This window comes from Ruditapes philippinarum, unplaced genomic scaffold, assembly GCF_026571515.1.
Source record: "Ruditapes philippinarum isolate M1 unplaced genomic scaffold, ASM2657151v2 ctg7229_1_1_1_1, whole genome shotgun sequence".
NCBI classification, from domain to species: Eukaryota; Metazoa; Mollusca; class Bivalvia; order Venerida; family Veneridae; genus Ruditapes; species Ruditapes philippinarum.
This window is the reverse complement of record NW_026862765.1, coordinates 6,442-22,501: the sequence shown is the minus strand read 5'-3', so window position 1 is coordinate 22,501 and position 16,060 is coordinate 6,442. Positions and strand designations below refer to the sequence as shown.

Genomic DNA, 16,060 nt, shown 5'->3' with positions numbered 1-16,060 from the left:
TTGCAATTCTTTAAATATTGTTTCATGCTTGTAGAGCTCTGGAATGCGAGTATTGGCAACATGTAAAACCACCTCGTAATGGTTGCCATTTCTATGGTTAAGGTAAATACTTTGTTGGCACACAGATATAGTTCTATCTAAGAAAGTTGGAGAGTGTTTCAACCACTGATATGTTGATTCACTTACATTGGTGTATACAAATATATTTGTTTTCAGAAGATGAGCCATAAGAAAGATTTCTATATGCGTTGCCCAAGTTTTATTTTCAGCCATTTTAGAATTTTGCAAATACTGTCTTGCAGTGATGTTGTTGTCTAGAATTGGTTTGCACAAAATTGCATATCTGATCATGTGTTGGACTAACATGGTTCTAAATTGATGGTAATTTTCTTCAGATCCTGTAACAACATACGATATACATCTGAAAAAGCAGTTGCCATCTCCAATAATATGTTTAAATTTCGATGGTGCATCTAATTTGCATGTTACATTGTTGTTTTCAAAAGTGATTTGACCTCTTAAATTTAAATTGGAGCAACACCTCCTCTGCCAATTTGCTCTTATAGGATTAAAGTATAGTTGTATTTCTTCATGTTGTGTTATGATACAAGCTTCAAGTGGTGAAGTCCTATCATCAGTGTGTGTGCTACTATCTGAAGCATCTTGTAGTTTGTTTATAACTGTATTCTTTTCGGTTGGGTTTTTGTCGGGAGTAGACTGTAAGTAAGTAACTTGTAGGTTTTCACTTTCAGGACTGTTTTGATTACTGTTTGCAGCAGAACACTTATGCAAGTCCAGTTTTTGATACGTACTAAATATTGTCCTGCATCTGTGGCAAAATGTGCATTTGTGTTTGTTTAAATTTTGGAAAGGGTTTAAAAGATTTTTTTTCAGTTCTACAGGAGGAAAATTTTTTGCCCAATTTCAATAGTTTTTCAAATCTTTTTTACTTGATTTAAGTAAGCCTTTCCCCCAACTTTTTCAGGGGAGACATGTTTGTTTAATTAGACTGTCGGGGTCTTTTAAGTCTTTTCCACAACTGTTACACTTGGGTTAAAGTTGGGCCCTTGTAGATGGGGTGCTTTCCTTTTTTTTTCCCCCAAAAGGTGTTAAATATAACCTTTAAAAAGAAAAAAAAAGTTTTAAAAGCTTGAAAGGAAAGATTTTTGTATATGAAAAAAGGCTTTTAAAGAAAAAAGCTTTTTTATGATGGGGCAAAACCGATTTCATTAAAAAAGGTTCCCTTTTGGGCCCCATTTCGTCACTTTTAAAGGGATCATATTTTATCATTTATATAAGATATTTTGTATTTGTAGAACTACAATGGATCTGATAAAAATACAAATTGAACAATTCAGCTTGCATGAAGTACAGATGTTGGGAATCTGTCATAAATTGAATAATTCAAGAGGAGTGGTGAAGCTTCTATACATCTTCAAAGTCTTCAGTTGCGTATTTTGAATAAACAGAAAAACAATTAAAGAGTCTTTAAAGTGTCTTCCTTGGAATTAGGTTCTCAAAGTAACTTGTTATAGATGTACAATAAACAATATGCATATTAGTATAACCATAGCCCAGGTTTAGTACATTTGTGTTTAATTTTGATTTATAGTGAATTTTGTGCTGTGTCCATATTCATCTTTTGTTATTATTAAGTATGAAAATGAGGCAATTGCCATCTGAAATCAGGAAGCAACTGATGTATTAGAATTGAAAATTATTTAAGTGAGTCTGAAATAAATACAAAATTTTCAATTAGTTACATGTGATGTGTAAATTGAACATATTTAATAAAACAACTTACTTACATACTGTGTGGATAGGTATCTGAAATTTTTTTTCATATATTTTTATTTCACAGTATAATTCTATGGTTTAGAATTTTTTATAAGATTATAAAAGGAATAAATTTAACTGTTTTTAAATAATTTTTTACATATTGTTTATTGTATTGTTTAGGCAATATCAACAAGCTTCTTGAGGAACCTAAATATGAAAAGTGGTACAGTTTGAAAATTCTTTAAATGTTCTTCTGTTTTTTCTTTGGTGTTTCTTCCTGCGTAATAGAGTTCTCATCCTCACAGGAAGGTTTTTGTTGAAGAAGATCATTGTTAGTGCCACATGCGCCACCGCTAAAGTCTTCTTCATTCATGAATTCTGAAAAGATGTCTTCTTGGCTTACTGTGTTCAAATCTATATTGGCTAGTTGTGAATTTTTTGTAGATATCTGAATTTCTTGCTCTTTAATTTTTTTGGTATCGTTTGTTACTTTTAATCTCAAGTGACCATTGATTTTCTTTTCTTTTTCTAGTTCCTTTTTTAAAGAAGCATTCTCTTTTTCTAAAGTTTCCATTTTTTTGTAAAATAGATCCAATTTTGTTTTTAAAGAAGACATCGATGCCTTGTTTTTCCTGGCAAGGGTCTGGAGATCAGTAGATGCTTCCCCCGCTCCTCTTAGATTATTTAACTTATGGCATATCCCCAACATTTGAAGCTCATGGGAGCTTAACTGTTCCATTTGCTTTTTAATGAGATCCATTGTAGTTCTGCAAATAGAAAATACCATGTATAAGTGATGTGCATTTATATTATGGGCACAATTTTATAAAACACCAAATATAGTAAAAATTTATATATAATTGCATTTTATAAACAAGGATACCCTAAGTCACTGTGGTAGGCAAGGAGTGTGACAAATTCCTTTAACACTACACATTTTAAGATCTACTTCTAAGAAGTAAAATAAGAAAAATGTTTAGTGTTACCATAGCCAAAATGTATGGAAGTAGTTATGGAAGGCATAAGTACTAGGTATGGTATTTATTAGTTTTTTGAGATTTAGCATTTACAAAATGTCATGAATACATGGAGAGACTGACAACCTAAATCTAGTATAAATATAAATAAATAATAATGTGTTTGTAAAGTATTAATTATATGATTTGAAGACTAAAGTAGAAAGTGCGAGAAAATATACTTACAGCTATGTGTTCTGTCCGTAGCTGGTCACTTGTCCACCAATCAAATAGGCGAGATAAAATGTGAAATATGCATATACTACTGATTTTAATTTCAAGTACAAAAAGAGAAAAATAACTAGTTGTTTGATACCCTTGAATATTACAGCAATGTTTATATGACATAATTTATGGTAAAGTGAACAAGTGGATAGGAATGAATTTTTTTAGATTTTTTAAGTTTTTTAGTGCTTGCCTATAATACAAAACATTGACAGTTAAGGGCCATAATTCAAATAAAATCTTTGACAGAATTACCTTCTCCTGGACATGTTTGGGAATCATGATTGTAAACAAGTATTCCAACTTTCAAATTAATATCTCAAACAGTTCAGTCAAAAAGTGGACTGGTACTAAAAACTTAACCAAGATTCTAAGTCGATAAAAGGCCTTAATTTTTAAAACAAATCCTTGACAGAGTTACCTTCTCTTGCGTACAGATGGGGGTAATGATGTGAAATAGCATTAAAAGTTTCAAAGCAATATCTCAAAGGGTTAAGGCAATAAGTGGATTTTACCCATATTCAATGTATTTTCTAAGTCAAAAAGGGGCATAATTCTGTCAAAAACCTTGACAGAGTTATGTCCTCTTGTCTGTTGATGAAGGTCGTGATGGTAAACAAGTATGGTCAGTTTCAAAGCAATACCTCCAATGGTTTTGAAATAAAGTGAGGTGGTACAAAAAACTTAACCAAGCTCAATACACTTTCTAAGTCAAAAAAGGGCCATAATTCTGTCAAAAACCTTGACAGAGTTATGTACTCTTGTCTGTAGATGGAGGTTATGATGGTGAACAAGTATGGTAAGTTTCAAAGCCATACTTGTAATACTTCTGAAATAAAGTGGGGTGGTACGAAAAACTTAACCAAGGTGTGACGCCAACGCCAACGCCAAGAGAAGTGTTTATTTAACAGTGAGAAAAGGAACTCGCCTTGACTTAAACCATTAATGGAAAGTTTTGACGGTTTATAAAAAATACAATATCATCTCTAGTGACTCGGATTCATCACTCAATAAAATAATACTACTTTAACAACTGTATGTTAGGTATAAACAACAGCAACAACAAGAACAATAAACTTACTTGCTCTGCAGGTTTTGTCCGTATTTTCTGTGTACCCCACTTTGCATGTACAATAATAGCCGTCTAAGGTATTTTCACAAACCTTGTTTGGGGTACTGTTGCAAATGGTAGTATCCTTAAAATGACAACAAATTATTTTTATAAAACAATTATTAAGGTTAGAAAATAGCAAGTCAGCAAACTAAAAAAATAGAGAAAAACAGAATCCCTAAAGAAAGCCCAACACGGCGAAATTGAAAATGTTGCAGGCTCGGTTTGATTGAGCCTTTTCATTGACGGTTGTGGTTATTGCAAGCTACCGTCAACGCCACCTAGCACCGGCTTAAGCAGAATTCAACATTCAAACATAAAAATGGTTAAATTTTAAATTTAAAAACATCCGCAGATGTGTTCATTCGGCGGTTATCATGGAACCTTCAATGTGGCACGTTTATGTCATACCATGCAATAAAAAAAATATTTAGAAAAATTAAAACTTTAATGAGTTTTGTTAAACTTCGAATAAACCTGTGTTCACATGAACATAACATTAACTTAAGGTATTAGCACCCTAATGCATTACCTCCGCTTTGAAGAGTATTCAAATAGGCTAGAACAACTGTTAACTACATTGAAAATGAGGGCCATGGGTTCAATCCTCAGAACTTTTTTTTTCTTTCTTTTTTTTCTTTTAACATTATTTATGTATCTCTCATGTCCCATTTGGAAAGAAAAAAAGTTTTTAATTTTGATTTTTTAATTTATATAGGTATTTATTGGCTAAATTATGCTAAATCTAGTAATAAATATGGTACCTGATATTTTCAAAGTGTAATATAATCAAAACTAGACGGTAAAAGTATTTCATATTTTACAAGATAAACCAATATACTTTTTTAAAAATTTAGGGAAACTTTGAAAACAGGCACTCATTTGGGTAAATTTTAAGAATTTTTTAAATTAGGCTCCCTAAGTAGAAAAATGGTCAGACACGTGGTAAAAATGGGTGGGGTATGGTAACATTTTTATACAGATTTCATAAATTTTAAGTAGAAACCATAATTTTGCTTATTTGGATTGTTAGCTAAATGGTACTATTTGTTTCTTACCAAAAATTAATGGGAAAACATTTTTCATTAGAATGTTATTGCAGATTATTTAAAGGTTCCTACTTTCTAAAAAAGGGCCCTCATAACATCCTAGCTTGAGTTCAGAAAAGTGGCCATAACTTGATTTCCGTACGGTAAACTTTGTTTAAATTTTGCATACAGGTGTACTTTAAGGTATACATCTGACTTATGATGTCAATTTTTTAGTTCCTGATAGTGCCCATTAGGGTCCTAATACCTTAACAGTTTTAGAGTTAGTAAACTTAGCATGTACTCTTTAAAATACAGCACATAGGAGAAGAGGGCTAGTTTACTAACTTTGCGTGGCCACAATATTCAATTATTCATCCTTTATATAAGTAGAACATAAAGAACCAAAGAAAAATATACAAGTTAAAACTGTCAATATATATCTATTAAATTATTAGTAAATGACAAATCGTTTTATGGTATCTTAGAAAAATGTACTTGTGATTATAGTTGCAATCTATAATTGCGTTGTATTAAACCGTCACCTGCTCATTTTAACTTAATGGATTAGCTCTGCTTTGAATGTGGTAAAACCCATTCAAATGTTTAGGGACTTCAATTACAAAATAATAATAATTATAATTATGATGATGATGATAAGGATGATAACAATAATACAAAATGTAATAACAATATTGATAATAATAATAATAATAATAATAATAATAATAATAATAATAATAATAAATTTAATGATAATAAAATGAGCAACCAGCTACAAGACTGCACGGGTATTCGGTTCAAGTATGTTATGGGTTAAGACAAATCTTACCGTGCATTCGTCAACATCCGTTTCACATGCTGGACCAGTCCATTTTGAATTACACATGCAGTAACCTGTTTTGTGGTTACAGGTTTGAGTTCCAACATTTTCAACCAGTCTGGATGCGTTACAGTTGCATGTTTGGGAGCAGCCGCTTCCGTACTTATTATCCGTACAAACTAGACGAAACAGAGGTCAAAGGTAAATGTTGATATTTTATGTTTTTCATGTGAAAGAAATAACTTATATTCATAAGTTACAGTAGTACGCAATCTCATTATTTTGTGTTGGACTGAAAAGAGAATTTAATTAAAATGATAAACACACCACTTAGAATACTTACTTGTTTGGCAAGTAGTTCCACTATATCCTGTTGCGCATGTGCAGGAGTATGAATTTATACATTAAAACCAAATAAGTTTTATCACTAAAATGACCAACTGCAAAGGGCTTTCTTCTAGTTTTTTCTTTCTCATTTTTGAAAGAAACCTTGTAACTTATTCGAACCACTTCTAATTCCGCTCGCCTTTGCTATCTAAAATTGTTTCTTTGACTGGTCTGTTTTGCACGCAAATATACTCTAAAATCCGGTATAAAATTTTCTCAAGGCTCATATAGACTAAAAAATAAAATTTGAAGCAAATGATGGAAATCTTTTGTATATGTATATATCTCACTCGGGTATAAGAATTGGTATTGCAAACTATACAGTCAAATTTGGTGGCAAACAAAATGACATCTTATCATTTTTTTATTACTTCGGTACCTGACAAGTAAAGCTGCGGTCTCACTTACTCCCGGCAGAGTCCAGGACCACCCCGGTAAGTTACCGGGATGATCCGGGACGATCCGGGGTGAAATTATTGTTGCAGTCACACTAACCCCGGCAGCACTACGGTAATTCCCAACTTACCACCCAGGATGCGCTCCGGACCATCAAGGCAGAGCCCAGGTGAAGCTACGGTTCATGCCGGTGCTTCCTCAGTCGTTCCCGAATGACGCCAGAAGAGCCCCGTTTGACCAAGGCAGAGCCCCGGTCGATCCAGGCAGAGCCCCGGCAGAGCCCAGGACGATCCAGGCAGAGCCCCGGTACAACCCCGGGGGATTGAAAACGCGCAAAAATGATTACATTGATACATAATTTTTATTTAATATAATATCTTTTGTCCCAGAACAGTAATTCATGATGATTTTCTGAAAAAAATTAATGCAAGACTGGATAGAAGGGAAATTGGAAGGGTTTTAATACAAACAAGTGCAATCATCGCAAATTGTCGTGATTCTTTTGAAATGAACCGGGCTCTGCCGGGGCTCTAACGGGATCAACCGTAAGCTCCATCGTCATCCTCGGGGCTCTGCCGGCATCATCCTGGGCTCTGCCGGCATTCACCGGGGCTCTGTCGGCATTCAAATGGGCTCTACCGTAGCTCTTCCGGCTATATTATACCCCGAATCAACCCCGGTTTGTGCCGGCAGAGCAAGGGTGCTTCCCCAGTGTAATCCCGGTCGTTCCCGGCAGAGCTAAGGATGAAGCCGGCAAAGCTTTACTTCTTGGATCATCCCGGACCACCCCAGTGATATTAAATATTTTATTCCATCCGGGGTCGAATGCCTGATATTCCCGGATCATCCTGGACGTTGCCGGCAGAGTAACGGATGTACCCCGGTCGTTCCCGGATCACCCTGACGTCAACCGGGGCTCTGCCGGGATGTCAGTGAGTCTGTAGCTTTAAGATTTTAGTAAAATAATAACATTTTTTGTATCTATTTTAATAAACTGAAAATCATTGTCGGTTTCTTTGGGGTTTTTTGCAACACCATTATTATTACTTCGTTAACTTAATTTATTAATTTACTTTACGTCCTTTAACTAGAATACTCACTTCCATTTACATTTACAACAATGTCAATTTCACTGGACAATGGCGGTGTCGCCCCGTCTGACACCCTGACCTTCAACGTATAACGTGATGACAATGGTGCCTTGAGGAGATATATCACTCCAGTTGATGCAATAATACCAAATGTTGTAGCGGTGTTTCCAGCTAAAACAGGTACGAATGATTTTAAAACTACTTTTATATTAAATTGAATCAATGAAATTGACAAACTAAAAATACGTTTCTTTGACGTTAATTTACTAAACGATGGTGTGCATATCATGTCCGTTTGTCATGCCCATGTATCATGTCCGTATATCATGTCTGTGTATCATGTCTGTGTATCATGTCCGTGTATCATGTCTGTGTTTCATGTCCGTATATCATGTCTGTGAATCATGTCAGTGTAACATATCGTGTATCATGTCCGTGTATCTTGTCCGTGTTTCATGTCCGTGTATCTTGTCCATGTATCATGTCCGTGTATCATGTCTGTGTTTCAAGTCCGTATATCATGTCTGTGAACCATGTCAGTGTAACATATCGTGTATCATGTCCGTGTATCTTGTCCATGTTTCATGTCCGTGTATCTTGTCCGTGTATCATGTCCGTGTATCATGTCTGTGTTTCAAGTCCGTATATCATGTCTGTGAATCATGTCAGTGTAACATATCGTGTATCATGTCCGTGTATCTTGTCCGTGTTTCATGTCCGTGTATCTTGTCCATGTATCATGTCCGTGTATCTCGTCTGTGTTTCAAGTCCGTATATCATGTCTGTGAATCATGTCAGTGTAACATATCGTGTATCATGTCCGTGTATCTTGTCCGTGTTTCATTTCCGTGTATCTTGTCCATGTATCATGTCCGTGTATCATGTCTGTGTTTCATGTCTGTGAATCATGTCAGTGTATCATGTCTGTGTTTCATGTCTGTATATCATGTCTGTGTATCATGTCTGTGTATCATGTCCGTGTATCATGTCTGTGTTTCATGTCCGTATATCATGTCTGTGAATCATGTCAGTGTAACATATCGTGTATCATGTCCGTGTATCTTGTCCGTGTTTCATGTCCGTGTATCTTGTCCATGTATCATGTCCGTGTATCTCGTCTGTGTTTCAAGTCCGTATATCATGTCTGTGAATCATGTCAGTGTAACATATCGTGTATCATGTCCGTGTATCTTGTCCGTGTTTCATGTCCGTGTATCTTGTCGGTGTATCATGTCCGCATATCATGTCCGTATCATATCCGTGTATCATGCCCGTGTATCATGTTCAGATATCATATCCGTGTTTTATGTCCGTATATCATTATCAGTCTATCTTGTCCGTGTATCATGTCCGCATATCATGTCCGTATATTAAGACCGTGTTTCAAGTGCGTATATCATGTACGTTTTTCATGTCCGTATGTCGTGTCCGTATGTCATGTTCATGTTTCGTGTCCGTATGTCATGTCCGCATATCATGTCCGTGTATTATGTCCTTGTTAAATATCCGTATATCATGTCCGTGTATTATGTCCTTGTATCATGTCAGTATATCATGTCCGTGATTCATGTCTGTATATCATGTTCTTGTTTCATGTCCGTGTATCATGTCAGTGTATCATGTCCGTATATCATATCCGTTTATCATGTCCTTGCCACATGTCCGTATATTATGTCAGTGTAAAATATCAGTGCATCATATCCATATATCATATCCGTATATCATATCCGTATATCATTGTCAGTACATTTTGTCAGTGCATCTTGTCAGTGTATCATGTCCGTGCGTATACCATGTCAGTATATCTTGTGAGTGACTCATGTCTGTATGTCATGTCCTTGTTTCTTGTCCGTAAATCTTGGCGAATCGGTTAAATGTTCCGCTACCGTTCTTTTTCTTACAGGAACGGTATTGTATTGAACGTAGTACTTCATGCATGGAAGTCAGACAACAATGGTTGCCATTGGAATTCGACCTGGTTTGAAAGTGAAAAAATATAATACAATAAGCAACAGAAATAGTGAAACAATTTTAGGTTGATCTAGCATAATTTATTTCATTTATGAAGAGAAGCGATCATAATATCATAAACATGAGAAGAAAACTAATGATTTGATATCCAACCCGTATAAAGAACTCACTTATCTGATGAGAATTTTGGCATTTTGGTCATCGGAAAATATTCCTTTTTTCAATCTTATAGTATTGAAATTTTCTGATTTGATAGTTAATTGAAATTATATGTTTTAATATTTTTATATACCATTACTTGGGAGATCGATTTGGTCATTGCTATTAAAATCTGAGAAGCTTGTTTGCTTATTAGGAAATGTAAAGTTTCTACGCAAGGGAAATAAGTTTTATCATATTAAGAAAAATATGAAATTTATGCATATGAGTAAATAATTATAAAATCTATATTATGAGGAAATGTTTACTTACAAACTATAGCGTAAGTCAAAACATTATTGGGTGACGAAATGTCGGCATCAGTTGCAGCGACGTCAACAACCACAGATGCTGTACCTGAAAAAAAAACATGTAAACGGATCTTAAAATGGTTCATAAATAAATTTAACACGTTATTTAATCAAGCACTGTCTGTATTTTAATTGAGCCGGAGAGTTTAAATATTTACAACACACAACAGCACATTGCAGTAAAAATTAAATACAGAACGTAACCTTAACAAAAATGAAATATGTATAATAAAACACGCTTTTAAAATAATAAAGCTCCTGTCTATATCTAACACTATGTTAAGATATGTGAATGTCTTCAAAAGACCTCTAAATTTTCAGAAACAAAATGATTGCAATAAAAGGTCTAGATTTTTTATTTACATGCAATTTTGAACGCAAGCCATAATCGCAGTTGCCCAATTGGAACATCATCGGCTATTCCCTATAATTACCTTGGAGTTAATATGGATTGAAAGTAGTTCTACCACGTGGTTTCAGATGTAAACAGAAACAGAGAGTGTAATCTTCGATTATGTAAAACGAATGTATATATTTGACTTCCAAAGGAAAATAAAGTCTGTTGCGGTACAATCATGATTGAAAATATGTCTGACAACCATTTTTCATTTAAAAATGCACACTGATATCCAATTTTAAACAAATCCGACAAAATGTCAACGGATTGGCATTTTGTACTTTCGGTTTCTACAACCAGAATAATAAATATATGATTAATTGTTTGCTTTTATATCTATGAATTCATTTATTTTAGATAGACTTATACTTGTTGTATTTGGAAAAGAACCTTCAAAGTCAACAACTCCCAGAATTAAATTACTATTTGTTAACATGTTTAATTTCTAAGCGTAGGTCAAACCGAAATACCGTATCTGTTCTGTGTATTCATACTATTGTGTTCGAGGTCCTTTTCCGAAGACTTACGGAATGGGCCGAAAAGTTGCGATTGTGCAGTTGTCTTTCCTAGGTTGGTTCGATTTGCTTGGTTCAATTTTTTTTAAAAGTACCCGAGTCGCTTACTGAAGGGCAGTTACCTAACAAGTATTCCCAGTCTTGTCTCCAATACATCTCAACTATATTCTAATGCCGCTAACTAAGTCGACATATACTCTGGACTCTACATGCTAATAAATCAGCACCTCCGGGTAATCAGGAGGCAATCTCAACTTAGTGATCTCCCCTTTTATGCCTTTGTTACTCTGGATTACCTGCCCCTGTTACTACGTTATCATGGAACAAACTTAGATGTTTTATATGACTATGTATAGGTCATGTGACATTCTTGGTGGGCGTGGTAACTGTACCGATCAGAGAGAGTAACCGGTGTGAGCAGCTGGCTGACGCTATTTTATTGTACAAGGTATTAAAACAAAATGATACTCACCTAAAGGTTTGCTTTCAGGAATGGTTATAGGGCTTACAGGAGTTATAACGGGAGAGTTGTCATTTAAGTCATTCACATTGACTGTTAAAATTGCACTGTCTACGGTAAATGTGCCATCCGTAACCCTATAATTAGTTCATAATAAAATTAGAGTTATAAAGACAAACTATAGTCAATCACATTGTTGCATCACGTGACCAATCCGACAGTATTCGTGATGGAAGAAAAGAACGAGAAATAATATAGTTATACATGTAGTTATTTGTACGTACACTTAGTCAAGTGTATGTTAACTTTCTAGAAAAGTAAGACAAATAACTTACCGAAATACAATGGCATACGTTCGATGAACTTCAGCGTTAAAGGCATCTTTGTTTGTCTTTAAGACTCTGTTTTCCAGTTTAAACATATTAGTCGGTGTGTTTGGAGTCTGGCTTTTAATAGAAATTACCAAACTGCCACTCGGAGTATCCCCATCGGCAACGTTCACCGTAAATACAGATGTATCTATTGCTGCGTTTTCATTCACAGTGGCGGTTGTTGGCGTTGATGGAATAAATGTTGGACCTTAAAATACAAATGTCTCTTTTACCAATTTTACCCATGTTAATAACCCGAAATAAAAGATATTTTCCCATATATGAAACAAAAAGAGAAACTAACAAACAAACAAAGTCAGCAAAGTCAGTTACAGACGGGATATAAGAAGTGTTTAGGGCTTCATTTTAGACATACCAATGATAGACTTAGCTGTAAGGTTATGATGACATAACGAGATAAAATTGGACGGACAAACATGTGGTCAGAATGAAAGTGGGTAATACAATTTTCTTAAACTTTTCATGATCTAAGAATATGATACTAGTAACAGAAACATTTTAAACGAAGCACGTGATCACTGATACTTGCGATCGGAATACCTTGTCGCTTATTCATAATAATCCCGGACTTAATACGGAAATGAAAAGTATATCTGACAATCAGAATCAATATCAACCAATTATAACCAATTCCGAAATATCGTCAACAGGAATAAAAAATATATGCCCCGATACTCATTCAGTATCCACGATGTATTTTGCAGCAATATTATGAATAAGCATACCAAAACGGAGAATATTACCAATGGGCATTTTTACATGCAGTGAAAATAAACAAATAAATAAATAAAAACTCACTAATAACAATGTCGAATCTGATTTTAGCTGTGGCAACTAGAATTGGACTCCCGTTATCCGTAGCCGTAACAGTGACGGAATATTGCGAGGTTGTTGCTTTATTAAATACCGTACCACTTGTAACTCTTATAACACCTGTTGTGGGATTGATTTCGAACTGTGAGGCACCTGGTAATATGTTACAAAATCATTCTAAATGACAAAATAATTGTGTAAAAGTCTATATTGATTACTCGCCCCTTGGAAAAAAAGATATTGACCGGGTGATACTCATTTCCAGGATGATAGATCGAAATAGTACCATTTGACGTTACATTAGGCTGTAAAAGTTTACGTGAGGTTTAATAAGCATAAATGTAGATAAAATGTAACAGTTCTAATCCAAAAGAAAATGTAACGTTTTTCGAGAGAAAAATCCGGGATATATTTCTTCAACCTACCCGTGAGACCATAGGTGATCGTGTTTCCATCGTCAGGGTCTGTTGCGACTACCTTATGTACAGTTGTTCCTTTAATCAATACAAAAACAGCAATGAACAAAGTGATTCATGTAATAAATGCAATTCGGCTTTATCTGCAAGTAAAAACTGTATTCATTTATTGATTTGTAAATAGCAGTAATCTATAGTTCAAATTTTGGAATTCTGAAGAAAACAAACTCTAATAATTGAAAGCATAACAAATAAATGAATAACATTACCAAAAAAAATTCTCAACAAAAGTAGTATATTTGCAGCTGATGATGATGCTGCTGTTGTCGTTATAATTGTTGATGTGATAATTATTGGTGTTTATGTTGTTGTTGTTGTACTTGTTGTTTTGTGTTTATTTATAAAAAAAAAACAGAAAAAACATAAAAATTGGATATAACTATAGAAACATTTATAACCTGGCGACGCAGACTGAGCTACATTTACGACATAAGGTGGCGTCCCCGAAAACACTGGCGTTTCATTAATATCTCGTATAGAAATAGTCGTTGTTAAAGTGGTCGTGTCGGTACCATCAGTCACTCTACAATAATTAAAAAAATACAATATTTCAATGATCTTATAAGATACTTGTATTTGGTGTTGATATGTGTGGGTTTTAATTCTCCGCAACATCACATTTTCTGTGAAATTTTTAGAGTCAAAATACATGTATATGTCAAGAGGTTTATGTTGAAATTCGCTATGTATTAAATTCCGGAAAAAAACATCCAAAACGCCAAGGATCAGTTTTTTAATCATTAGTACAATAAACATAATGGTATACAATGAATACAACGAAAGAATACGTAGTAGACATTTATTCATGATTTTCATGTTTTAGCTGGATTCAAATTCATAGCGATAATGTAAAGATCATATGACGCCATTTCTTCTATTAGTGGTGTTTTTTCTGGCCTTTCGGAAAATTTTATTTAAAAACATTTAGTCTTGAAAATTAACTAATGAATCAAACCAAATCTTCGAATTCCACCTATTTTTTCCCTCGTTCTTGAGGACCTACCCCCTCCCCCGTTTTCCTCCAAAATATTACATTCACAACGACAGGAGTTATATGTAAGTACTAAATGCAGCTGAAAAAAACACCACATGTCCCTTTCTAGTATTTCCAGACGTCAAGTGACCCCCACTATACACTGCAGCACCCAGTGCGCCTCACGTAGTGCATTTTTCAGGCAGAAGTACATACCAGGGTTTGACCATAAATATTATGTGTTATAAATACACATTGTAAAATCTATCAAAGCTTGTAGCTGTTAAATACTTACTGTAGAGTGATTGAGTATTCTTTAATAGCACCGTTTTTCTCGTAATCAAAGGTGCCCGCAGTGACGGTTGACTTCACTCTAAGAGTCCTACTATTTATTTCAAAAAGGTCTTTTGTCGCTGTTGGCTGTAATTAATAAATACATTACACTGAAACTTATAACTGAAAAATAACCGGCATTTGCTTGTAAATTGATTTAGGATGAACGAATAAAGAATAAGGTTTTTGATTAATGTAGCAAAACATGTTTGCAAGAGAAAATTATATTATCATTAACCAAATAACATAACCAGGTAAACTAATAATGTAAAATTAACTTTTTTTTTTTAATTTTCACAGACCGGTAAGGTCGTTAAGGCATTCATGACATGCGATTTACATATTAAGGTATAGTTAATGATAGGTCATTTTTGCACCAGGGCAATTCATCACATATTTGTGTAATTCGGAATATTCCGCCACTCTCCATATGCACATAATTTCAATAATCGCTTATTTCTTTAGGAATAGAACTCACAACTTTATCAAAATAAATAATAAAAAATGGGGGAACGGAAAGTATTGAAGTTGATCGAAATTATGCGAGCTATTTATAGATGGAATACTTTTCAGCCTCTTGTTACTAGCAAAACTTACTGATGTATCCATGGAGAACACCAATGAGTTATCATCCGTGTCGGCGTCTGTTGCCGCAAGAGTGGCAACTACGTCATTTCCTTTCTTATCCTCGTCTAAATATAGCTTATGCAAAGGATTATTGACATCTGGATTTGGCGTAGTGAAAACTGGGGCTACGGCTTCAATATAATATAAGAAAATAATAAGTAAAATGTAGTCTAATTAATTATGCTTTGAAAATGGTACATGAATTAAAAAAAGAAACAAGTAGAATATAACTAACAATATAGAGCACTGTAAGCAATTTTTTATCTGAATAAAGTTATTCTATACCGTAAATAAAAAAATGTCAAGAGTAACAGTTTTGAAAAATGTCGTTTTTCATACTAACCATGTACATGTGGCATCACCCCTAGCAACACAATGAGTAAACACACCAGCGTTGCCATCCTGAAATATAGTACATTTGTATGACAACTGCTAAATTTGTATGACAACTGCTAAGCGAGATTATTTAGAAAACAAAGCATACCACGTGTATAAAGCTATAGTTGATTAATTTTTTGATATAAAAAATATAAATACAATAACATTATGGTTGTTTCTTGAAAGATTTGTGACAGATTATCTACAATATTTATATAGAAGAATATTGCACGTCAACAGAATAAAATCTTCTGGAATAAAACATTCTGAGAGATCCATCAAGAGCAAAGATCGCTATAATAGTGGAATCAAAATTATGCTTATTTTCATCAAACCACTTGGTATTTTCACGTTTAATTG

At 34.2% G+C, this 16,060-nt stretch overlaps 2 protein-coding genes across 2 annotated transcripts in view; both read right to left on the bottom strand.

Moving 5' to 3' along the window:
* Positions 1–6,182, bottom strand: part of LOC132720129 (neurogenic locus Notch protein-like) — a 33,014-nt gene extending 26,832 nt beyond the window's left edge. The window contains exons 1-2 of the mRNA XM_060704159.1: positions 5,992–6,182; positions 4,102–4,216 (exon numbers count right to left, since the gene is read on the bottom strand). Coding sequence (XP_060560142.1) covers positions 4,102–4,216; positions 5,992–6,048 — 172 coding nt within the window. The 5' untranslated portion in view covers positions 6,049–6,182. The remainder of the gene's footprint in view (positions 1–4,101; positions 4,217–5,991) is intronic.
* Positions 6,183–7,828: 1,646 nt separating this feature from the next.
* Positions 7,829–15,752, bottom strand: LOC132720128 (protocadherin Fat 3-like). The gene is made up of 10 exons (XM_060704158.1): positions 15,666–15,752; positions 15,293–15,453; positions 14,658–14,782; positions 13,788–13,912; positions 13,339–13,407; positions 12,899–13,066; positions 12,044–12,287; positions 11,721–11,845; positions 10,299–10,382; positions 7,829–8,027 (listed from the first exon to the last, which is right to left on the bottom strand). The coding sequence occupies exons 1-10, from the start codon at positions 15,721–15,723 to the stop codon at positions 7,849–7,851; spliced, it is 1,338 nt and encodes a 445-aa protein (XP_060560141.1). The 5' UTR covers positions 15,724–15,752; the 3' UTR covers positions 7,829–7,848.
* Positions 15,753–16,060: the final 308 nt, after the last annotated feature.